The sequence below is a fragment of the Ammospiza nelsoni genome, chromosome Z (genome assembly GCF_027579445.1).
Source record: "Ammospiza nelsoni isolate bAmmNel1 chromosome Z, bAmmNel1.pri, whole genome shotgun sequence".
In the NCBI taxonomy this organism is placed as follows: domain Eukaryota; kingdom Metazoa; phylum Chordata; class Aves; order Passeriformes; family Passerellidae; genus Ammospiza; species Ammospiza nelsoni.
The window spans coordinates 79074919-79099923 of NC_080669.1; the positions used below are offsets into that span (position 1 = coordinate 79074919).

General features: G+C 40.4%; 1 protein-coding gene across 1 annotated transcript in view; it reads right to left on the reverse strand.

Moving 5' to 3' along the window:
- Positions 1-25005, reverse strand: part of UNC13B (unc-13 homolog B) — a 206604-nt gene that overhangs the window by 50866 nt on the left and 130733 nt on the right. The window contains exons 15-22 of the mRNA XM_059492372.1: positions 18789-19016; positions 18333-18474; positions 9580-9749; positions 8600-8715; positions 6632-6795; positions 4487-4637; positions 3588-3656; positions 1259-1348 (exon numbers count right to left, since the gene is read on the reverse strand). Of these exons, the coding sequence (XP_059348355.1) occupies positions 1259-1348; positions 3588-3656; positions 4487-4637; positions 6632-6795; positions 8600-8715; positions 9580-9749; positions 18333-18474; positions 18789-19016 (1130 nt within the window). The remainder of the gene's footprint in view (positions 1-1258; positions 1349-3587; positions 3657-4486; positions 4638-6631; positions 6796-8599; positions 8716-9579; positions 9750-18332; positions 18475-18788; positions 19017-25005) is intronic.

The following is a 25005-nucleotide window of genomic DNA, read 5'->3' on the forward strand; positions in this document are numbered from 1 at the left end:
CGACAACACTTATCTCCCCACCGACCATTTGAAGCATAAAAGAGATTTTGATGTGCCAAGGAAGATTCCCCAGAACAGACAGATCATGTGGCTCGATATGTGTATAATTTGAGCCAAACACACAATTTCTGCTGAATTTATAGGACTTTGTTACAAAGCCTGCAGGCAATCTTCCACAGCATTGGAAGAATGTGCAACAGGCCAGCAGAGCAGTTTACATCTGATCTGCAAAGTCTTGTCAAAGACCATTCGTCTGCCTTTAAATACAAAAAACTTTCATTAAGGACATCTTTCATCACTTTATTGAATTTTAAAGCAACCAGAATCATTAGGGACATGCAACTGATACGCCTTCTCCTCTTGCAACAGCAGCTGTTTTCATTATTTCACTGTTACACTATTTTAGGAAAATGCTGCAGAGGTACTATAAACTAAACTGACAGGCAATTGTCACCCTGCAAATACAACTATAACCTGACAATTTTGATATTTTCAGTACCTCTAAACTTTTCAGAGTATCTCTATAAATCAAGCTTCCAACACAGACAGATGTCTGAATGAATACTCTTAAAATAAAGATCTAAATCATCATTTACACTAGGGCTTATGTGTAAAAATTTAAGCACTTCTTGAAGTAGCTCAGATTAAGCACTTGCTTTGTTTTTAATAAGATAAACATTTTTAAGTGGCATGTACTAACCAACAATATTAGGTTGTAATCTTTTAAAAAAGTTTAGAAGCTAAAAATCAGGAATATAAAATAATCTCATTACATATTGCTAGGACAATAAACTTCATTCTGAAACCAGCACATTAGCATTCATAACAACCCTCCTGGATCTGTACTGAGATATATTATCCCATTTTAGTATCTCATCCTCCACAAGAGAACTCTAAAATATTTACTAGATAGTGAATATCTTTCCTAATGTTATTAAAAAAGCAAATTATCTTCTTAAAACTAGACAATTCCCTTTATTCTTCCTCCTCTCCAATTTTTTTTCTGTTTTTTTGCAAGGGAGGGTGGGAGAGAGTTGTGCCATTTTAGGGAAAAAGCAATTTACATCTTCATAATGCAAAATACAGAAAACTAAAGACAAAATGTGGATGTTTATACATGGTCAGCAGATTATTTCCATTTTCCTTAAGTGTCTAAAGAAAAACAACATGAAACAATGGTTTGAAAATGGGAAATCAACTCCTGGGGGGGAAAAAAAAACTGCAGAGATGCCATTCCCATCCCCACCCATATCCCTACCTTCATCCTGAAAAAGGTGATGCTGGTCAGCAAATCCACTGTAGACTTCAGGTCCTGCAGCCGCTCACGGCTGCTGGCTGGGAAGTTATTCTGTTGACAGAAAAGGGAAATCCTGTTTGAAAGCACAGTCAGATCCATGCAAGGCTTCAAGCATGTGCTAAATAAGGAAACTGTCTTGGAAACATTTCCTGCTCAAGAAGCCTGTACCAGTCAAAACAATGCTCAATAAATAAGGCCTTTTTGCTGCAGAAGCTTATCTGTTTGCTTAATTAAATAGCTTCTCGTATAAATGTAAAGTCTGTGGATGCCAGGAGACTGACAGGCCTTGGTGGCAGGGATGGTCTCCTTGGCTGCAGAAGGAGCAGGCTGGGAACAGCCTCACCACTGGCAGCCCTGGCCTTTTGCCTGGGGTTAAGTGAGACCTTTCCTTTCTGCACTCAATGCTCCGTTTTTTGGCTTCTCTTCTAAGATGCCAAGGGGTGTGGTGTATTCAACAGCTCTCCAGAGAAGTAAACAAGGCCAAAAAGGAAAAATTAGCACAGTTCTCATAAGACAGTACTGGAGCTAGAACCCTGTGAGATGCCATATGTAAATACATATGCTGAATGCAGCTAGCTTTGCTGTTTGCACAAAACTCTTCCCTTTCCAACCTCAGGCACTGTGCCCTTTCCAGCATTCCCACTGTCTCCTGTGGCTATGTGTCCTTTAACAGCATTCATGTTCCTCAGCATGTTCTTACATTCAAGTTCATGGGATTTGTTTTGCTGCAAGTAAAACAGCAGGAGCAACCTTCTCTTCACATAATCTCATCATATCTGCATGTTCAAAAATTATTAGATATGAAGGTGAAAAGAGCAGAAGGAAACAGTTTTCACTTTTTACTGAGGACTTGCAGAAAAATATGCTGTCTCTTGACAGTAATAATTGAGTATTACTGAAGTTCAGCTAACCACTGAAGGCAATGTGATGCTTTTTGCAGTCATTTGTAGATGGTCCTTCTCAGACAACTCTCCTTTTAAAAGTTAAGCTGTCCACACATGGGTTCTCTGGAACTCAAGTTATTTACCAAAATCAAAGACTTCCATGGTTAAAGATCTAAATACAAACTATTTGAAGAATATAAATTGCCATCTCCTGTTTGGAAAGCTGCAAACTAACACTTTTTCTTTCAAAACTTAACCTGCCCTTTAGGGTTTTAAAATAATTACTAAATGCTCCCATAATGCTTCAGCCATTTCTCCAAATATAATGTCAATTAGATTCCACCTATATTATTTAAACTACACAAATCTTTCCTGGTCCTTTATGTAAGATCTTGTTAGTGCACATTTCAGTTGCATTAGCCACCAAAAAGCAGCTTTTACTGAACACCAAGCAAACAAAAAAGGCAGCACTGTTACAGATTCCTATTGTCATGGGTTGATAATTTTCCCTCTGCTATTCCGTGGATCAGTTGCCTCTATTTAGACCTTTCCTTTCTAGTAATGTAGCTTTAGAATAGCTCTTCACACAATATTCCTTTTATCTTCTTTTGCACCTTTCCCCTTTTCCTTTTTTTTTTTTTTGTCTTCCTAATGCACTTCTCTTTATCATCTCATGTTTTTCTCCTCTATATATTTTTCAGTGTTTCAGATAAATGCTAAAATCAGAAATGGATAACTAAATAAAATCTAAGCTCACATTTTGCCACAATTTTTAAACTTTTCAATGAATTAGTCACAGACTGAAATTATATAGCAAGGAATTTAAGGGAAAAAAACAGCCAAGTCACATGATAAGATAATATTGACTCAGAAGTAACAAGGAAAGAAAGTGTAGGGTTCATCAAGCTTGTTGGACTAATGCTAATATCTGAAACTCATCTCTTCACAATCTGCTGAAGTGGGATCTCAAACCTGACCTTACATCGTGATTCGAGTTCGCCAAACCTTAAGTAACTGACAACACAGTGCTCTAAAATATTTCTTTCATAGTAGGGGAGAATAAGTCTATTTTCTCTTTTTACATGATACTTGAAGTAGCTGATAAGAATAATTCAAATTATTTTATCCAATCCAACTTGGATTGGAAACTTCTGGGGAAGTATCAGAGATAAGCACAGTTCATAATGCTCAAATTATTTCAAAAGTCTTGAGCAAATTACAGTGGAAATAAAAAACAAGGTCTAAGCTCGATCCATGAACAAAACAAAATTTGAACAACAACTTTTAATGACAATTCCTTAAGACACAAACTACGCAAGAAGTTTGAAATGTAAGAGAACTCCAAATGGTGTGTTTCCATTCTGCCCACCAGAATACCTGAAAGGATTCTGTTTAATCCCACTCACCCTGTACATTGAGAGATCAATCCGAAGTGAATTATGAAGCTGATCCAGAAGTTTCACAAATCGTTCTTTCTGTTGAGCAGAAAGCACCAATAAACATTCACATATCACCACTGGCCAATCCATGTTCAGCAAAGTATCAGGTAATCAGTGTCAGATCTCATGAGAGCCGGAGAAAGCAGTATGGATACATGGCATTGTGCAAACAGTATTTTCTTTCAATTCTTGGATTTACTTTAAAACTGTAATTATTTCTGTAGTCTGTGAAACATCACAATTGTCAGAAAAAACACTCCATTGTCACTCTGAACTAGAGGCAGAACAGAAACCATTCTGACTTTCCGTCTGCAATTTACACCAAACTTGTATTTGAGAGAAAATACTTATTCAGAGATGAATAAATTACAGGCAGAAAAGGGTCTAACTTTTGAAAATACTTTTCCAGCATACTCAAGTCCACCACAAATTATATACAAAACATTTTAATCATTAAGGGGATAGACTTCTTTTGTGGTGGTGCTTTTTTTCTCCTAAAGCAGTTTCTGTTTTCAAAAACAAAGCTCTGAAATTACGAGATCACATGGTATATTTTACCAACAGCACTAACATGCAGAGTTAGTATTGTTTGCTCATTCCATACCATCTGTGCTCCACTGTAATGTGAACACAAAGAATCAACATCACAATTCATTACACTGATTGATATCTGAAATGTGTGATGATGAAGACAATAAACCCATGGTCTTTGTCTGGTGGTCTTTGTCTGGTATAAGAGTTCCACTTCTTCGAATTCCTCAAAAATTTAATGTTCTTTAAACAGAACGAATCAGTTACTCAAGGGTGGAAGCACTGTAGCAAATTAAAGAAGTCCAATCACAACATCACCAAACCCACAAACCTACCCCAAAATTGGAGGCTGCAAAGCGGTCCGAAGCAGACACATTTGTGGAGGCAGTGGTGTGTGCATAATAAGCATTGATATTGGCAAGTAAGGTGCTCATCACAGCTGGCACGCCTGGGCACATGTATTTAGAGGAGAGACATGCAAAATGCCTGCAAAAGGACAGTGATAAAAGTCATTCTGGTCTCTTTTGTGCAGCAGGACTTGACTTTACCCCTTTAACAGACCCATTGTGCTGGTGGGCACCATGAACAGATGGAAGTTACGTTTCATTACGTTACAGAACTCCAGCATCTCAGAGCTTTATTCAGAAAGGTGCCATCTAGACAACAGCTCAAAACAAAGAGAAATCCCTTCACTGCAGCCATTTCCAGATCATAAAACAGCTTCTCAGCCATTTGCTGCCGACAGTACGTGACTTAGTGATGCCCTGGGTCCTGATGCCAATTCCTAGAACCAAGCCTGACACAAGGAAATCGACACGATTTGCTGCTGCTTGAGGCAGACACAGGTTCTGAGGTGTCATGAGGTGGCAGCAGCTGGAAAGCATTAATGGCCACTGAGAGTACATGCTAGTACTTCTGTGCTGCACTGATATGTGTGATTCCTTATGGCTAACCCATTCAGCCTGCAAGAAGTGTGCACGCTCATTTGCATTTTCCCATTCTCTCATTAAAATCAGGGAACCCTCCTTCAGGGAATCTCAGAATTATGCTAGGAGCATCCAGGCTTGTGAAATGATTGAAAAAGTTTAAAAAAAAATAAAAAATTCAGAGCTTAAGAGGTCTTATATCATGGGAAATGGCAAGTTCATTTCAGTAGCCAGAAGAGATGGGGCATCTTTATGCAGAAATACTCACTGAGAAATTTAATCTAATTGGGGAACCACTTTACAAATGTAACTTTCTCCCTGAGGGACTCATAGAATCATAGAACAGTTTGGATTGGAGAGGACCTTTAAAGGTAATCTAGTCCAACCTCTGCAGTGATCAGGGACCCACCGCTCCAACTACACCAGGCTGCCCAAAATTCCATTCAAGATGACCTTGAACCTAAGCTTCCAGGTTAGGCAGGACATCTACCACTTCTCTGGGCAGCCTAGCCTATCCATGCACTGTTTCACCACTTTCACTGTAGAAGATTTTGTCCTTTTATCTATCCCAAATCTACCCTCTTCAAGTTTAAAACCATGCTTGTTACATAACACTTACATACCAATTGGTCATTTAGGCAATTGGTAAATATAAGCACATGAAATGGATTCATTTAGCTTTAAGAAGAGAAGCTGTGAGGAATGGGGGTCTAATCAGAGAGGCTTCCACCTTCATCCTTGGAAATTTTTCACATCCCTGAGCAGCCTAGTCCAACTTTCAAGATAGCCCTGCTATAAGCAGTGACTAGACCTCCAGAGAAACCTGCCAATTCTTTTCCATTTTGGCTTAAACCAATAGGCAGAAAAGCTGCTTGCAAGGTGACATAAATGCAGCTCATAACTCATCTAAGGACTCATAACCCAAAACTTTTAGCTTCTAATGTGAAAAAGTTCACTTTTGTGTGCTACATTTTATATTACATTTGAAATAAGAAATGAGCTAAGTATAGCAATACTAGTCTTTAAGAGGAAGAATGACTAATCCCAAATCCAAGTAAAAGTATAGTGACAAGGAAAAGGGTCTTTGAAGATACAGAACTGCATTAACCTAGCTCCAAAGAGGACAAATCAGTGGCACCATTACTGAAACTTTCTGGAAGTGATTCAGCAGCACCTGGGAAATCAGTGTCTTCAAAGAACTGTAACATTTGCCACAACAGACGTACAGGATAAATGTTTCCACAAAACCTCATCCCTTCTCATATCATCAGAAACCTTCAGTGGGAACCTTGAGCAACACCTTTTTAACAGAAGAGCTCTCAGAGAGATTGGGGAGTCTCAAAACAGAAATGGCAGACAAATAATTTTTAGACTTTGAGGACACTAGTGATTAAAAGACAGGAAGTCTCTTCCCATTCACAGTAAGACCCGTAAGGAGCAGCTGCCACTGCCAAGCTTTCCATTATAGATACACTTCATCTGCTAAACAGTGAGAGTAACATCCATCAGTTACACCAATTATCTGCACTAAGGAACACAGGAAATGCATCTTACGTCATGGCCTGGTATATTGACTCAATGCCATAACGCATTGCAAATTCATCCACGATCTCTTGGGCTGTCTCATCAAAATACACCTTCCATGCATCATCTCCTTTGGCATCAGGGATCTTCACCACCCCATTCCCTTGCACATCTGTGAGATGGTGAAAGAGATTCTGAAAAACAAAACAAGGACAAGTCTGTATGTGAGGCTGCTGAAGACGCTAAGATTCATGAAGAGCATGAAACTGCTGATGTGGTGGCACTATCACAAATTTCTTTGTTCTCCTCCTCTTTTTTCCCCCTGCCCACTCTGTATTTTCTGCTTTTACCTTCCTTTCTTCTTGAACGAATCTCATAGCTGAATTTTTCACATGCATACCTACAACTTTACCCAGCAGACAATGTGAATGATTCAGAAGAGTGCTCCAGTGCACTGAAACCATACACTAATTAGTTTTCCTGAAACCTACGCATTTCTGCCCTCATCATGAAAATGCCTTAATATGGACAAGCTATTTAAACTAGCTGACGTTACAGCTCTGTATTAGCATTGTAATTATTATCATACAGAACAGTCCAAACAGATTTCTCTTCCTGAAAAGGATACCCTTAAGATTGCTCCTAACAACTAGAGACTTGCATTATATTATTCAACATAACCTTTCACTTTATCTAACACTGCAAAAGTTTTCAGCTATCATTGCTATGCAGAAATAGCACATTCAGCTCAGTGGGCTTCTCAGTAATCCTCAAATTCATGTCACTTACAGATTCATCAGCCTTTCAGAGAGTGGCTCCCTACAGTAAGCGAGGCAGAAGTCTAATGATCTCATTAGTAGCTAGAGGACTCTGCTTTACAGTACTATTTTTCCTGATTATATTATTCTTGCTGCAAATCATCTTCATTTTAGAATACACAAAAGAAAAATGTGATAGTTAAAAAGATACCTATTTGCAAAAAAAAAGAGCAGCAAATGAACATGCATGTTCAAAGACAAAATCGAAACAGCTTACCAAATAGTAGCCATCAATGAAATAAAAAACAATAAATATGTATTGAAGGATACAACACAGCCTACTAAGAGAAGCCTACTTTCTGAGCTTCATATTTATCTTAAAAGGGTTCCCTGGTAAGGGCAGAAGACACCACAGAGCTCCTCCAGTTCACTGGCTGGATAAAAATGCTGTTCCTATAGATGAACATTCCTGTCTGTGATACAACTGTCCTTCTCTGTGTAAGATGAATTTGCTTAAACCTCACTGACCTCAGGATATTCTTGTATACAGGGTTCTGACTACCCTTCCTTATTCAGGCACTTTTGAGTTTGACCCTGCTGCCTGCCTTTTCTTTGACACAGACAGACTGGGCATCTCTCCAAGACAGGGTTTTCCCTTTAGTCTTTCTCACAAGTCATCTTTGGATTTCTCCCAACTTCTGCAGCACTGCCTGTCTAGCTCAGTCCATCCTGAGCAAGTCAGTACCAGAAACCTCAGCTTATTCTTCTGCATCCCAACAGCTGTTCATAACTACACACCACTGCAGCAGGATAAAAGAATTTATACCACCAATACCTGCATCACCTCCCCAAGACAGAGACTCCTCAATCACAATTTACTCATAATGCATTTTAATATGCTTCCTCTAAAGAAAGACAGAGATACAGTACATGCTGAAAACATCACTCAAGGAAATTCACAGGTTTCTCCACCTTAAACTCATCATGGGTTCTGAGTGAAACCAAAGCCTGATCTCTGACAGTAGCACAGCTGTGACAGTGGGACACACTGAGCCAGCCAGTGTTGGGGAGACAGCTTAAAGCTGCTCCTTGACAAATGTGGGTTTGATGATTCAGTGTGTTACCACTGCATGGCAGGGAAAGAAAGCTCACCTAGGGTAAGGAGGAACATTTCAAGAAAATAAAGATCAGAAAATTGTTTTCTCAATAGTCAGAATGAACAGATATTCACACCTCTTACCTCATGAAGGCAAGTGTACTGAACATGATATGGAGCCACTTTCTCCTCGCCTTTGATCTCCACACTGATTTGTAGGCGAATAGCCCCGGACACTGCAGACTTATCTGTTCGCTTCTCTAGAAGGCAAAACCACCAGCAATTATTGCATTGTTTATGTTCAGAGCACGGCCATCTCAGGATGACAATACTGGTAAAAGAAACTGCTGGAAACTGCTGGAACCTGGGCTGAGTCATCACAGTGAAAACTTTCTCTTTTCTTTCAAAACATTGAATAATACTAAGTAGACACGAGCAAAACAACTGCCATGATACACCCTCAATATGACACATCTAATTAGAACTATGCACACTTTTGGACATAAGACATCCTTTCTGCCAGCAAATGTGCTACAGGCTCTTGGATTCAGTAAGCTGAACTAGAACCACCAAGGACAGATTCCTTTCTGAGAACAGGGCTGACTGATGTGGAATTTGTCCCTAACTTCACCACAGTCCTGAACTCCTGGGAACTGCTGGAAGAAGATTTTGGATCTCCTAGGAGATGACAGGTTCATGTGCCTGTCAACTCAGCACCATCTGGTTGCTTGCTGGTACCCTTTACAACAGTCACTGGAAAAGGTCTCAAGAACTTGCCAGCCCAGTGCAATGCACCTGATGTTCTTACAAAGTGCAAAAATGCTTGTGTTGACACCAAAAGAAAGAACACAGGACAGCATGTCTCCAGCAGAGGTGGAATAAGAGTCTTGCTGCAAGCATTTCTTCCATTGTATTTTTAAGTAGCTGACAGAGAAAAACCTTCTGGCAGGTTATACTCAATTTTAACTGAGATCAGCTTTGCAGCTGCTCTGCAGCAGCATCATATGCCACTGAAACCATGTAAACTTTTTTCCCTTCTTGTAAATTGTCCACATGCATCCAAGTGCTCTCAAACATTCCCAAACCAACATGTAACAAGTTTTCAGCCTCAAGGCCCTGCTCACCAAGGTTGTACCACACATCCATTTCTCCACTCAGAGTGCGAACTTCAATGATTGTTTGCCCCAGGAAATCATCTGACTCGCGTTTCAGCCTCTGCTTGACACGAGACTTGATGTCATCATCTTCATCCCACACTCGCACCTTGATCCGGTCAGAGGAATTATGGCACTCACTGCAAACAAGAGAAAATGTAATTTTAAGAGTGTGCAATGCAGCCAACATTTATTTGCTACATTCTCTGTACTCCTCTTGACCCACTCCTCCAACATTAGAGAGATATATTAGCAAAGTGTAAACAATGTGCATTTATTTCAAAAGTGGAGTGTCTGATATGAACAACACAACACCTTGTTGGTGCACTCTAAATGCTCCTGTGACATGGCAAATACTCCAAATGCATGCTGAACAACCACCCTGCCCCAACCTCAGCCACCAATTTCTGACTTCTCATGCAGTGTGACTCTGCTGCTTGTCCTCACTCTCAGCAGCAGCTCACAGAACTTGGGAATTCTCTTCACAGCTGTCAGTTTTGCTGTGAAGCCTACAGAAACCAGGGGATAGCTAGGCTGGTTAATGCCAGCATACACCCCTGCAAAAATGACAATCATCATCTAACTGGTTTCAACAGCTCTCTCCATCAATGACCTCCTGCTCAGCTGTAGGCTGTAAGGGCTACCTGTCTTTATGCAGTTTCTAGGTTAGCACAGTGAAGACCTGTGACAAACACCCCTTGTGCTGGTTTCTAACAAAGGAAAAATAGTTCAGGTGGAGGTAGATCTCTTTCTTCAAGACAGTCACAAAGCAGTCTTATCAATGCATAAGACATTACAATCAGATGATACACCACACTGCCTGAGGAGAACGGGTGTGATACAGTAGTTACAGCATTGGTATTTAATTACTAGAATTGATTCTGCCTATTATTCACAGCTTAGACTGATACTTTGTGCTCTGGGCAGATCAATAAAGACATTTCCATTAAAAGAAGCAGTTTACTGTTTGATGAATCAGCACCCTCCAGTTTAATGCACAGATGGGATTTAAAGACTCTCCCCCCCTTTTCAGGTGTTTCAGATATCTTTTGTATATCCAAACAGGCTCTTGGATGTCAGAAGTGGGTAGAACCATACTATAACAGCTCTGCTCATTTACAGGGCATGCAATAAAGCAATTTGAATGCTCATATGAGACCATGACAAGGGTGATTACTCACCATAACCACTACAAATGTCTACCCTCAAGCAAATAAAACCTATGAAAACAGGCAACTGCTGCTGAAGGCCTGTTTTCCAGCCTTTTTAACATTAACATGCTGTATCTGTTACTAAGCAACAGGGAGAAAGAAGAAATGGGTCAGAAGAGCTCTGCTAAGCCTGGTCAATAGGATGTGGCAGTGGCTGGTTATGAGCATGCTCTCTGCTAAGAAACCATCTGGGTTCTTACTGCCACCATTGTGATTCAGGACAATGTTTAACAGACATCCATGCAGCTCCTACTGATTTTTCCAGTAGAGGGGAATAGCTGGGAATTATATGGAAAGGTTAGAGGCAATTCCATGCAGCTCAGATCACAGACAGAGCACATCACTGTTCCCTGCCTTTACTGTGCAATCAAATCTGTATTTAGAGTTCAGAATAAAAGAGGTTCAATGGTTGTCTCCCATCTTCTGCACTCTCCTCTTCCTCCTCTTTTACTTCAAGAATATCTTCCCAACAAAACCATGCAAACAAGTGCTCACAAGCAGGGACTGGTTTGAATTGCTGCTCTTTGTAGCTCTCAAATTTATCAGAGTGCTTTGTCATGTCTGCCAGCAATACAGCCTAAGCATGTAAAAGAAATCCTCTTTTCCTGACACAGTGCACTACTGTACAGCCTGGCAGTATTGTAGAGGCTCAGTGTTCAGAAATGCACAGTGCCTCAAAACACAACTGGGACACAGAGCCATTTACCAAGCATCCGTAAGTTAACTCCTGACTTCTTCAGACATCACCTTCTGGCAGACAGCTCTTTGCTAGGACCACTTTAGTCTTTTTTCTTTGCTTCCAGTGGTCCTTCCTCAAGGAAAACGTTCACTGTTCAAACCTAAATCTAACTTAAGCAGCCCCACACGCATCATCCCCTGCTCCTGAGATGTCTGGCTATCATCCTTCACTCAAAGACAGCAGCACAACTCACTGCAACATCCTACAGGAAGCTTTCCAATAGCATTTACTGAGCGATTAAAGCTTCTATTTTACCACACCTTTCCTTGTTGTTTTTAAGAGACTGCTCAATTTGCTTTCTTTGTATTAGTGCCATGCCAGAGAGTGAGCTTTACCACTTGCTTACTGCAGCTGAAGGCCTCGAGCTGGTAGCTTACTATCAGAAGGGTAAGTCTGTGGAACCATAGTCCTTGATTTGGAGAAGCAACACAGATGTGTCAAAGCCAGTTCACTTTTCAGTGAGCACCAGAATCATGAACGTTGGAAGACTTGGCCTTGCTAATGGGTAAGAATTTTCTAATTAATGATAAATAGCTTCCAATTTGTGACAGTGACACGACTCCATAAGACTGTGGCTAACAAGCTCTGCTGCTAGAAGCTCTCCTCATCATTAATACAGCAGCTGGTATATCTCTCAAGATGCCTGCCCCACTTCTTGTTACGTTTTTATGAAGCCTGATCTCACTGCACACATATGTCTGTCCACCCTCCTACAGCTGAGCTCTTACAACTTTTCCCAAGAGGATGCAGAGAAAAGAAACACTCTGTGACCCCACCAAAAGGAAGAAAATACCAAATACTTTCAGGTCCATTTCAGAGATCAAGAGACTGGAAATCAGGTTTGCTATGTACATGGCTCAAACCCTTTATTTTTTACTCATATTGTCTCAGTGTTTGGAGTGGTGCCATTTTTATAAAAGCACTTACTTTTACACTTCAAGCTACCAAATGAAGTAACATTTTCCAGAAACAGCATACAAAATCTAAAAGAAAAACTAAAATCAGATTTTTTTTTTGCATTAAGATTTTCTGCCTTAAGCCAGTCGTTGCTGCACTGGAAGGAGCTGAGCCCGGTTCTGCTGACTTGCTCACTATCCCACTCTCTACCTCGATCCATTTTGCCACATTCCCCTTTAGTCTTACACAGCACCGAAGCCCCAGCACCCACACACATCCCCTGCACTGTCAATATTTGGGTCTCTTCCCATGCCCAGCTGAGGGGAAGCACGAGAGCACACGAAGCTGTGGTTAATTCTGGTCTGCTCACACAGTGACATGCCCACACACACAGTAATTAGTATATTGGTGGCTAAACAGAACAAGCAACTGTTGAATTTACACTATAGTTCCTCCCACAACGAAGTTAGTAATTTGTATCCCTCCAATGTAGCTCCAACTTCTGAAAAAAAACTGTAGGAAATGATTCTTAGTTCTGAGATCTCTGCCAGTCTGTAAAGGCTGGACCAGATGGGCTTGGATGATGTGAGGGGTTTGGGACAGGGCATTGACCAGGCCTCATCTCCCTCAAAACGTGGAGGGAAAAAAAAAGGAGAAGTGTCAAAAAATGACCAGAGTACTACTTCTGAACCAATGATCCATTCTTCGAAAAAAAACCCCAACAATATTTGTGCTGAATTTGCTAATTCTCCTGTAGAGCTGACAGGCCAATAAAGACAAAACAACACACAGATTTACAACAGACAAGGAAAGTAAAAGACCAGAGGAAGCAACAGCATTTTGCAGATTTTAACGTAGGTCAGTCAAGCCCAGAATTAAGTAGTTTTATTGTACTTCTGGGGTTTTTTTGGTATTGAACTAAAAATATTTATGGTTCAAAGAGTCTAGTGAATGTCTGTGTGTTCATATTCTGTGAGCAGTTTCCTTCCTGCTGACACAGTTCTGAAGAAGGGCCTGTAAAGTTCCAGTGCAGGCAACAGTTCATAAAATGCTAAAAAAAAAGAAAGAAAGAAATTGAAGACCTGCTTGCAGAAATAATGGATGAGAGTACCGGACGTGGGAAAATGCAAAGGAGAGAACAGATCAGCATGATGTTAGGACCTGTGGTCATTTGAAGAGTATAGTTCTGCTTCTGAGGAGCAAAGTCGAAAAAAAGGTAGTGATTTTGTGGAAAATGAGAAAGGAAGGGGTAGTTGTAGCAACCAGTATGTGAAAGACCATAGTTGCAACAACACACAGAGGAGAAGCAGAAAAAAACGTTGTTTTGGGAAATGAAAAACAACTGAAAAAGCAGGAGGACTCGAATGTGGTTCAAATGAAGTGTCAAAACATTGCAGGGTCCAAGTGGCCAAGCTCAGCTGTGGCCAACCATAGCAAGAATGGAAGGCAAAAACTTCTCAGAAGAGGCTCATTTTTAAATGATGACAAGACTCCTCTTTTAGGGAGAAAAAAGGACAGTGGAGAAAACACCTACGGCAAAATCAGAGTGGAAAGAGAATGAAGGAAAATCCTTAGTACTTTGTAAGTTAAGCATGACAGCACAATAATATGCCCCGAGAGCCCGTTGTTGCTGTCTAAGAACAAAGAAATGAGTTTTCACTTCTTACTAGCACAAAGCTTTTTCTTAGGAGAACAAGTACAATCATTTGCTGTTAGCAATGTTACAACACCAACTGACAAATTAATGGTGCACCTCATCTAACTACAAAGAGCAGATGAAGTGATTCTGCATTTTATATCGCTAACTAAATTAACTCAGCTTTCCAAGTGGTGCTTGCCACGAGGCATCAAGTCTGCATTCAGATTTAAGTCTCATGATGGTAACTGAGCAGGAAAACAAGTGAGATTTTATCAGAGTGCCAGCTTCAGTATCTGCAGTACCTGGAGATTAAAGAAAGCAAGACAAACTGGATGGCCTCTGCCACACAGTGGAGGGAGTCTGAGGGGGACAGTTGCAATTGTTATAAACACAGTGATCTCAGAAGTCTAAAAGCTCTGGAACAGCACATATAATCACAGAGATAACTGAAAGATTAAAAGCTTGACAACTTGCTCAGCAGATAAAAGGAAAATTTTGGGAGAAAACAGAAGCCTTTGGGTAACTAGACAGTGGTTACTTGAGAGTAACACCATTCCCAAAGGATTAACAGGTATGTATATCATGTGGGCTCTGCACAGTAAAATATTTGCTGTCTGCTAGCAGGAGGCCCTGCATTCATTTTAACTCAGTTATTCTTCTGCAGTGAGAAAGAATAAACATGCCTCTCGCAACCTGTTCAGAGACAATGTAATCTGTTCCAGACAATGACTTCACACCCACCATTCAGAGCTTCAAACACAGCTGTACTCAAACCATACAACTTCAAGGGGATATTACTGTAAAATGAACAAGTAATTTTGCACCTATGCCAGAGAGAACAGTAACATCTAGTACTCACAGTCTTTAAAGACTATGGCATTCCCTGAACAAAAGGTATGGACAAGCAGCCTCCAAACAATCCCAGAGCTCTCCCTTTAAAACTGAAATTGCCCTGTGGTCAGCTTTATCCTCCTAAGCACTGTCTCTTATTGTAACCCATGCAAAATGATGCTCAACTTCAGCCTTTACAGAAAAAAAATTATTCCAGGAGCCCTGTAATTTTCACTGACAGTCTAAAACATGTCCAAATGGGGAATTACTGTCTTGTTTTAATTGCACTGAATATGGCAAAAATAGCTTCCTTCTAATATTACTGGACTGCTTCCTAAGGAAACAAGAGTTATGCAGACTTGTGATGAAAGCTTCTATGTTCTAACAGGTTTTGTGAGAAAAAAACAACAGCTAGATTGAGAAGAGAAAGCCATACCAGCTGCTGTCCCTGGAAAGCCTGCAGCCAGCTGGCTCTCATGGACCAACCACTACACACACCTCAGAATCCAGCTGCAGGCAGGACACATGCTGCCTTCTGTCCAGCCAGAGCTGAGGGCAAGGGAAGAGAGCTCAGGGCATGGGGAGAGAAGTGCATAGCAAATGGAGGAGGACATCTATAAGCCTGCTCATCACAACTAGAGGAAAGAAATCAGGATTTACTGCAGGAGGAAATCCAAGGAAAGCAGGGTTTCCTTAGTGCATGTTCACAGAACATCACGCTGCAGCAGTGGCTGGAGTCCCCCACCAAGCTTCCTGCTGCCAAGCACCACATATGCAGAGTCTGCATCAAGCCTGCAACACTTTGAACAGAGCAGAAAAATCAACACCTTATGTTTTCAAAGGTCTTCAAACGCTGATGAAATATACAAAAATCTCTCCATAACAACCTATTTCCTAGAGCTATAGATGTAAATATACAAAGAGATAATTTTCAGAAAGAAACAGCCTGCAAATTGCTTGCTCAGGCAACATGAATACACTGCAAGAACTGGTGATTAATCAAAGCAGATGCCTACAGTTACACAGGCTAGTAATGACCTAAAAAGCACTTATAATGGAAACCCAAAGCATTTTGAACTTTGCCTTTTCTAAAATATGATTCTAAATCTGTACTTTAGAATTGGGTCAAACCTACCACATTTTTTTTCTGAAAATACATGGAAAACGAACAAAGCCATTTTTAGGGAGAGATATTTAAGTTTATATACTTCTCTGTCAATCACTGTAAATAAGTACAAACCTCCCTATTTCAAATACCAGACACATAAAAATTTTAGAATCTATTTAAGCTGTTTTTAATAAACTTTACTGAGCTTGCAGAAAGAACCGAATCACTAATTTGTACAATGTGTGCCTTCATTCATGCCATGGTTATAATAACAGTGTTATGATTTTAATGACTGATGCACACAGATTTCTGGCTCTACATTCAACTGTTGAAACCACATGGGAATAGTGATTACATGGAAGGCACTAGGCACCTAATGAACACCAGCAACAAACAAGCCAGCACTGTTGACACACATATTAGTAACTGACCTGACCTCTCTACTTACACATCTTGCTCCTTTTTAATTGTTTAACCATTTTGAACATCAAAGCTTTCATATATCTACTGCAAGGCTTTCAGTAACTACCAGCACACCTTTCTCTCACTACAAGAAATTAACTTCATTTCAAGAATCAAAGACACCTTCCCATCCAACCCCCTAAAATTTGACAATCTCTTGATTGACCTGACAATCTCTTCTAAAAAAGCCTGGTATGTAATGGGTATTTTGGGCCTGAATGTGTTGATTTAAATTTCCATTTGATTATGGGTTAGAAAATTTTAGAACCTAAAGAGATGCAAGCTGCAAAAAGATCCATAAATGCAAAACAGAAACACGGGTGTGCAGAAAACCAGTGCTGCACACACTTCTAAATTACTCTCTCCTCATCCAGCAGAAGGTGAGCTTTGACATCTACTAATGAAACAACACGCTGATTGCAGTACTGAATGCTGTCCAGCCATCAGTATGGAAACTATGCTCATTTCCTTCATCTCCTCTTGCTTTGTCAAGGCAAAGAAGGCAACCACCACAGGCAAGACAGAAAGTAGCATCAACACCAATGCCCAAGAGCATGCTATCTGCTGAATCACAGACATGGCCATTAAGTCTAAACAGTGTCACCATTAAAATGGTGACATTTATCACACACGGCTATCTATCTTTAAACAGAGTATTTGCTGAGGCTCCTAAAATTAGAAGGGAGCACACTGCAAATACCATGGTAACTACTTGGCATGGTAAATCAAGGTCCTTAAGGCACCCACACAGACTTGCTGCTATTGTGACTAGAGTTATCCAAATGGCACCTAAGCATTCTTACTACTTACCAAGCAGAAATGTTACCTCGGATTAAACTAAGAATAAAGCCAGGGGCTTACTCACTCAAAATAGCAGCAGGATTTTTATGATGTTAATGAGTAGCTCAAAACTGCTTAAAAATAATTTTGTTTTTACTGTACATTGTAAAGACAAAGCTGGACTGATATGAAACTGATTATAAAACACAAACAAATTGCACTTTGCAGAGAGAGGTCCCCCTCAAGCAGTTTAGGAAAGAACAAGGAGGAAAAGAAAGGAAGGAGAGAGATGGTACAATGGAAGACCTTACACATTAAAGGAAATAAAGACTGTTGATGTTGAATGAGATCAGCCAGAAAACAGTAGTTGGATTTCATGTCTCCATTTTGGTTTTTAACATCTTCAATGACAAATTGAGGGTATATATTACTTATTCAATAAAAGCAGGATGGAACAATGTTATCTAAAGAATTGTGCCTCCGACTTTGCTTTAAATTCAGACCTCAATACATTGGAAATCTTGGAAGCTCTCTCTTGCAACAATAATTCTTTTGAGTTATTGTTACATTGATGTTCCAAAACTGAAAGAAGAGGCTGCTGGTGTTGCAGACAACTGAAAACTAATTACCTATAAATTTGGTTGCCAAACACCAGTAGAAGATCCCAGAAAAAGGTCACAGAAGTTTTCTTAGTCTTTTACACGAATTTTACTCTCATGTTACAAGGAATTTTTTTAGCCAGGAACAATAGCTGCTGATTTAAATATTTTCCTTTCCCTTTAGCATTCTCTCGGAACATCAGCATAGAAGTGTTCATAAAGCAGACAATTTGTATATACACAAGGAAGACAGGCAGGATAAACAGGTGTACACTACATACATTGTTAGAGATGTCAACCCTTCACACACACACACACACACAATGCTGAGCAAAAATAGAACCATCCCAAATTACAGGTGATGTGGGAATGCATACAGAGAGAGAAGACACAGCTGTCAAAGCTCAAATCATAAAACAGATGACATGGATCTGAGACTCCTTGTCAGAGCACTTACAAGTAAAACTTCTCTTCCCATACAGGGTTCAGATTCCCAAAGATCGTTTTTGTCCTCTTCTTCGTTTTACCCACTTGAACAGTTACATATGGATCACTGGACCCCGTCTTGTCTTTGGCCTGCAGACCCTGAGCACACACCACTGAAAGGAAAACAGAAGGGTTACCACCATCCTGCAACAAGACAATGTATCTGACCACCACCTGAAGTATCAGCTCATAATGCCCAGAGAAACAGGAATATCCCTCAATGAGAGCATTTCTGATGAGCTGCAGCTCATGGTGCACTACAACACCTGCAATGGGGGCATCGGCACCTGCTACCTGTATGTGCACTCAGCAGAAAGACACAGAGGTCAGAGAAGTCCTTCCTCTATGTTATAATTCCACACTAACTCTCTTACTTGAGGCTCCCAAGTGAGACCAAGAGACCCCATGACTATCCCATCCCACTCACCAGTGATCGTGATCTTTGCTGACCATTTTGAGGTACCATCCAGCACGCTCTGTTTCACTGTCTTCATCTGCTGAGCATGTGTCATTTTGCTCTCACAAAACACATCTCTGATCAAGTCAAAGATCTCAGGCTTGTTCCGCTCCCGGATTTTCATGCGATCCTTCATGGCCATGATGAAATTCTGGGTCCGGTCTTCAGCTCCATGCTTTGAGCTCTTCTCTGCTGCTCCTGTGCACCAGAAAATACACAATGCTCATCAGGAACAAACACACACAAAATCATGTCTCACTGAATCTGGACAGGGCGATCAAAGCTACAAGTTACCCTTCACATGATGGCTCCTGATACTGACATTCACACTCTGTTTCCCCCCCATTCCAACATGCACAGAGACCTTGGGCCATTTGGAGGCAGAGGGAGTAGTTCCTCTATAATCTGGGATCAGATTGCCCTTCTAACAACAGGTTAATTTAATAACCTTACAGCTGAAAAACACCCAGGACTGACATTCTTAACAGCATGGCCTCTGCTCTCATCACCTTGCTATGAACAAATAAATCCTTGCTTAGGCAAGTGCTAACAAGAGGACACAGGACCCCCATTACAAATAGTAACTATGAGCTTGTCTCACAGAAGAGAAGCTCAGATGGGTCTCCAGCGTCAGCATTTTCAACCCATGTGTGTCACAAAGATCCCTGCTGAGCTCAGAGTCAAAGCAAATCTATGTCTCCTGCTTATCTGGATGCCATTCTATTTCATCAGTTCACACAGAGACAACTCAATCAATTTCTAGAACTGCATAGGTATATCAACTACAACAAATACCTGTAGGATAGCAAACTCAACAGTTCAAAACCCGAGCCATTATAAGAATGTAGTGTCCAGCAGCTGGAAACACAAGAGCCAGGCACAGAGTCTATAACGGCACAGGGAGTCAACTCCATCTGACAAAAGAGAAGCCTCTGGTCGCTTGCATACCTCAAAAAATTTCAAAGTTCATACAATTATGAGATAAGACTACTCCCACCACCAAATACTTCCTACTCAATTCTGACAATCATTTCTACTGTCAGAATTTAGAAATTGACTACTGTGTCAGATGTGAGACATGCATCAATAAAAGCACCAATGTGAGCTAAGAGGGCAGGTAACTCAGGTGTGAAATGAAAAGCAGGAACTCAGGATTGCACACAGTCTCTCAATACGCTGTCTGCAGCAATTTTATATTATGATCTTAAGTCAGATTAAGTTAAACCAGTAGAAAAGTCCTATGAACACATTCAATCATAACCTTTCTGTTTAATGTAATATACTTTTGTTTGTTTTTCTTCTCTAGGATAGTTTAATTAAAGTAAGCGTAGTCCCAGGAAAAATGTCCTCAATTCAAGTATTTACCAAATATTAAATTACCTTAAAAATATGTATTATAGCACGTGCAAGGTGTGTGCAAAGGGAGTCATCAATCCACAAAGATCCATGACACTGTTTTCTTCCAGAAGTGAGCAAATATGATATCTGAAGTACCCTTGCTATAAGGAACTACAGTTTTGCATATGGTACTGTTTCAGCAAGCAGTGACTAAATATGAAAAAAGTCCTATGAACACATCCACACACACACACACAGAGAAGACCAGCAGTACATAATCAAAGAGAATAAAAAGAGTTTCAGCTTGCAATAGACTGTAACTACTGAAGTGTCAGAAGTTCATTAAGGACACCGCATACCAAAGCGTGTTATTAAGGACCTGGGTGTGAAACAAGCCATAATTTTACATTACCTGAGTACCTTCTCATTTTCCTTGCTAGAGGCCTGATGTTCGGTATTTCACTAAGTACAATAAAAAGTACATGCCCCAGAGTTTCCTGTTGTTGGCTTAAGATGAAATGAAATCAAAAATACTGAAATTAATTACACAGTCCCTGCTGTCTCTACTCACCGGTGATGCACCTAACATTTATTAAAGGAATATGAAACCGAAATGATACCAGGGGCTATGCTTTGAACTTCAGATAAGAAGTGCTATTCAGCTTTAACAGAACTGGGTCTCCTGAGGATGGAGACGGACTCTATGCTTTATATGCAGAACTACAGAAAACTACTGGGAATTTGGGAAAGGCCAAACTGAACAATTTGCCTTTCCTAGCTGGAATTCTGAGATCTGTCATGATCCAAATAAATCAACTCTGCCCTGACCCTTCTGACTTCAGGGAAATTAAGAACCAATTAAAACTCGCCTTAATGCAAGCACTGCAGGACCATCAAATGAGGCCTTATAATGCAAGTTGAGACAAATGAAGGAATTCTAATAAAAACATGTTTAACATCCCCACAACCTCCAGAGACCCTGCACAGTGGATTTATCCCTCTGCAAGCCTAGCAGCAGTCCAGGGCACCCTGGGTTGCAGGATGTTCAAGCCATGACACACAGAGCCCAACAGCCCTCCAGCCACCTCCAACACTTGGCTCTGCCTCGTGACTCCAGAGGAAACCCATCACCTCCACCCACACTGCTTCCCCACTATGCCCAGATAATTTGTCCAGGCAGCTTCATTATTCCTTCCTTGGAAAAGGTCCCTCTCTGCCTGCAGAGACTGTGCCTGAATTGCAGGGCAAAAGCCTGAATCAGACAGACACCTTACTTAACAATACAGACAAAGAACAGACAATATCTGTTCTGCTGTCTCAACAACACACTCGGTCTTAATTTTGACACCTGCTTCTTGGTACAAAACCAAGAGGGCTTCTAAACCAACTATTGGGGGACTAATTAACTATCATGTATGTGTTTTAAATGCAAAACATATCACTATATTGAGTGGCAGAGGGTACTTTTCCTGCTCTTGGACTCGGATTATTTCTTCAAGCTGCAAAGACGTTTTTGGTCAATGGATCAGCTTTTCAAATCCTGTGAATGGCAACAGAAAGGCACTGGAATACACAAGTAACATGTACAGCTTTTGGGCTTTCCTTCTTCCTCTCTATGACAGAATTATCAGTCAATTTATGACTGGAAACAGAAAGCAAATAGATCTATATTGGGAATTGTATTGATACAGCTATTAGTATACCACCAGTGCTGTTATTCTATGCTTAAAGAAGAATTCAAGAAAGCAACACTGTCAGGATAGAAGGCAGCTGTTCAGTAGGCGGATAATGCTTAGAAATTATATATTCTTGAAACTTAAAATAGATATTCAAGTTTCAAATAAAGGTATCCTTCTTCCTTCTGTGCAAATATTTTCCTACATAGGACTCTGGGAGCAAACAACTGTTCATCACCATGGTGTCTAACCATCATTCAACTCCGAAGCCAAGATGATTAGCACATGACTTAATTGGTCTGACTAAACCCCTCACTCACTGACTCGGTCTCAGAACTGCAGACTCTGAACCCAGAGTACAACACACACAAGTTTCTCATCCAAAAAGCAACAATTACACCTGCCTCACAGTCCTGAGTCAAAATGCATCAATTAAAAAAGCTAGCCCAGAACTGTACAGGCCTCTTACAGGCTCTTGCTCACATAATGTTCCTTCCTTCCACCCTCTTGGTAATTACTCCTCTGCATTTGTTCCTCTGTCTCCTACTCATCCAGCTCCAGATTTACTCTTTCTTTGATACCAGAATTGCCCAACCCATTGTAATTCAGTTAGTACTACACCAATGCTCAAGGCACGAGACAAAAGCTCAGTTTCCAAAAGCTTTGCATGCCCTGGGGATGTTAAAGAACATCCCTCTATCCACTCTCACGCCAGTAAGAAAAGAAAAGTAGCCATTCAGAATAGACTTCTACTCTTCCAAGAACAGCAGATGGCTAAAAAGAGAGCACTGTCCCTGGAGTAGGTATTTATGAGCTTATGATAAAAAAGGTAAGTGCCCTATCATCAGAATAATAACTCCTAAGCATCTACAACACTATGAACCAGGAGGCTGCAGTACACATACTACAACTGATTCCAGACTATTGCACTTCAGACACCACCAATTCATGGAATAGCCCTGCTGAAGCAGTCTGCAAATGGGCTTTGATTCAAATTGCAACAAAGCATTGCTGAATTTTTCACCAGTGCAGTCCTACACTGCTGATAAATTTTTTTAGTGTATCAGGTAATAAGTTTCTTAAAAACATAGAGACAAAGAAAAATACCCTCAGAAGAGAGAATCAAACTTAATTCTACAAGACTTGGGAGAATTACTTTCCCCAGAAAGGTATGAAGGATGGAAAATGGATAAACAGCACATTCTAAATCTAAGGATTAAAACCCCAGGTGTCTACCCAAAATTTTAAGGCATAAACAATGGAAAAGTACTTGTGACCAGCCTGAACATTCATTTTACTCCAATGCAACATTTTCTGGAAGACTTACACAGATTGAAGTGAATATATATCCCGAGGCATCAAGGTACAATCAATAGAATTGTATTTGTTACCAGTCTGAAAATTCATTTTACTCCATTGTAACATTTTCTGGAAGCCCTAAATAGACATAAGTGAAGATATGTCCTGAGAATGTTTTGGGGTTTTTTGCTGACAGCAACAATAAAGCTTCTGTTAGGAAAAAATCCCTTCTGAGTTCAGTATACAAGAAAGTTCAATCTTGAATTTATGGGATCTCTAAAATATTGTTTGTCCCCCAGACACCCTGTTTCTCATTCCTCAAGCACAGACTACGTTCTTCAAATATATGTATAAAAAGAAATTAAACTTCTCCATTTTCCTCTGTTTCTTTGGGTTCCACTTAGAAGAACTTTAGCATGAACACACCAAAGTAAAGAACACAGTTGCCTGAAATTGCCTTTTAATATGTTTCTAGTATTGATAACAATGGTTTTCCCGTTCCAGAGGCACATTCACCCTGTTCTCCAACTCCCACCACCATCCTCTGTCTTTTCTATCTTTTCATTGCACATTTACCATCGCCAGCTTCCTCTACATCTCTACCCCAGCTAATGATATCTTTCACATTCACAGTGGGTAACCCTGCAGACTCCACTCACCATTTCTCTTCCTTGATTCTGGACACCTCACTAGAACTCAGTAAGGAAAATTTTTGTTTGGTTGGGTTTTACCTTTCCACATGCTTCACACTTTTTAAGCCTGGTGTACTCTCCGTTGTTTCCTCTCTGTTTCTGTAACTCTGCATGATGAAGTATCCTGAGTTTACATTTTGAAAGAAAATGTGAAAACATCTGCAACCCCTTGAATAAAATAACAAGTTCTTACTTAATGCTTAGTCATATATGAAAAGTTATTTCCAGTTGTTTCTTCTATTCTATGAAAAAACACAGCATCACATCCCACAGCCCATTGCATAAGATTATGTAATTACAGCTAGAGATAAGAAAATCTTCCCCCATGGTTATTCTTCAGTGTCTCAGCTCCAGAGACTCCCTGTTCCCAAGGAGTCTGAATCACTGAAGTTGTCTTCTACCTTTAATTTTCTCACATCCAACTTAGCCCTTTTACTCTTTTGTAAACAATGAGCTTAGAAAGATCATCTTACTCCCTGTAGCTTATCTCCCTCTTCCCCAACATGGTGAAAGCAAAAACAGGTTCAAACAAGGACTAAACCAATTCACAGAGCCACTGCTGCCAGCTATGAAACAGTATCTGCTGCCCAGAATGGCTTTAAGACATGGATATCTGTAAACTGTAAGAGTAAGCCAGAGTAGTAGCAGGTGCACTACATGCAGATCTCCTACACCTCTGCCCTGGGCTCCAAAACATCCTTTTAGAAACATTCTATTAGGGAAAACCTAGTACAGCTATTTTTTTTTTTTTAACAGCATGATTCCTTCCCTCCCCTCCCAGACTGCCAAGCATCTCCTTTGAAAGATTAACAATCTTGTATCATCCAAGACACTCCGATATTTCTCCCCTTAGTACTGAACTCTCTCCAGTACCCATTCCCATCTGCAGTCTCCCTTCTTGAACAAGGATAGCCACAACCCTCCTATGTGGGAACATACCTTCCTCTTAGTCATTAGCTATTTTTTTAATACAGAGGTTTTTCCCTGTTGTTTTCAACTTCAGGACCACTGCTCTGTACAACAACTTTGTGCCTGTTTCCTCTCCGCTGCTGGTGCAAATCTAATCCTCCTCTGTTCACAGATTTCTCTCTTACTGAGATACCACAACTCCCTTGCATTACAGCATCATGGGTATGCATCTGAATCCAGCCTGGATACCTTGAGATTTTCACCTCAAATACC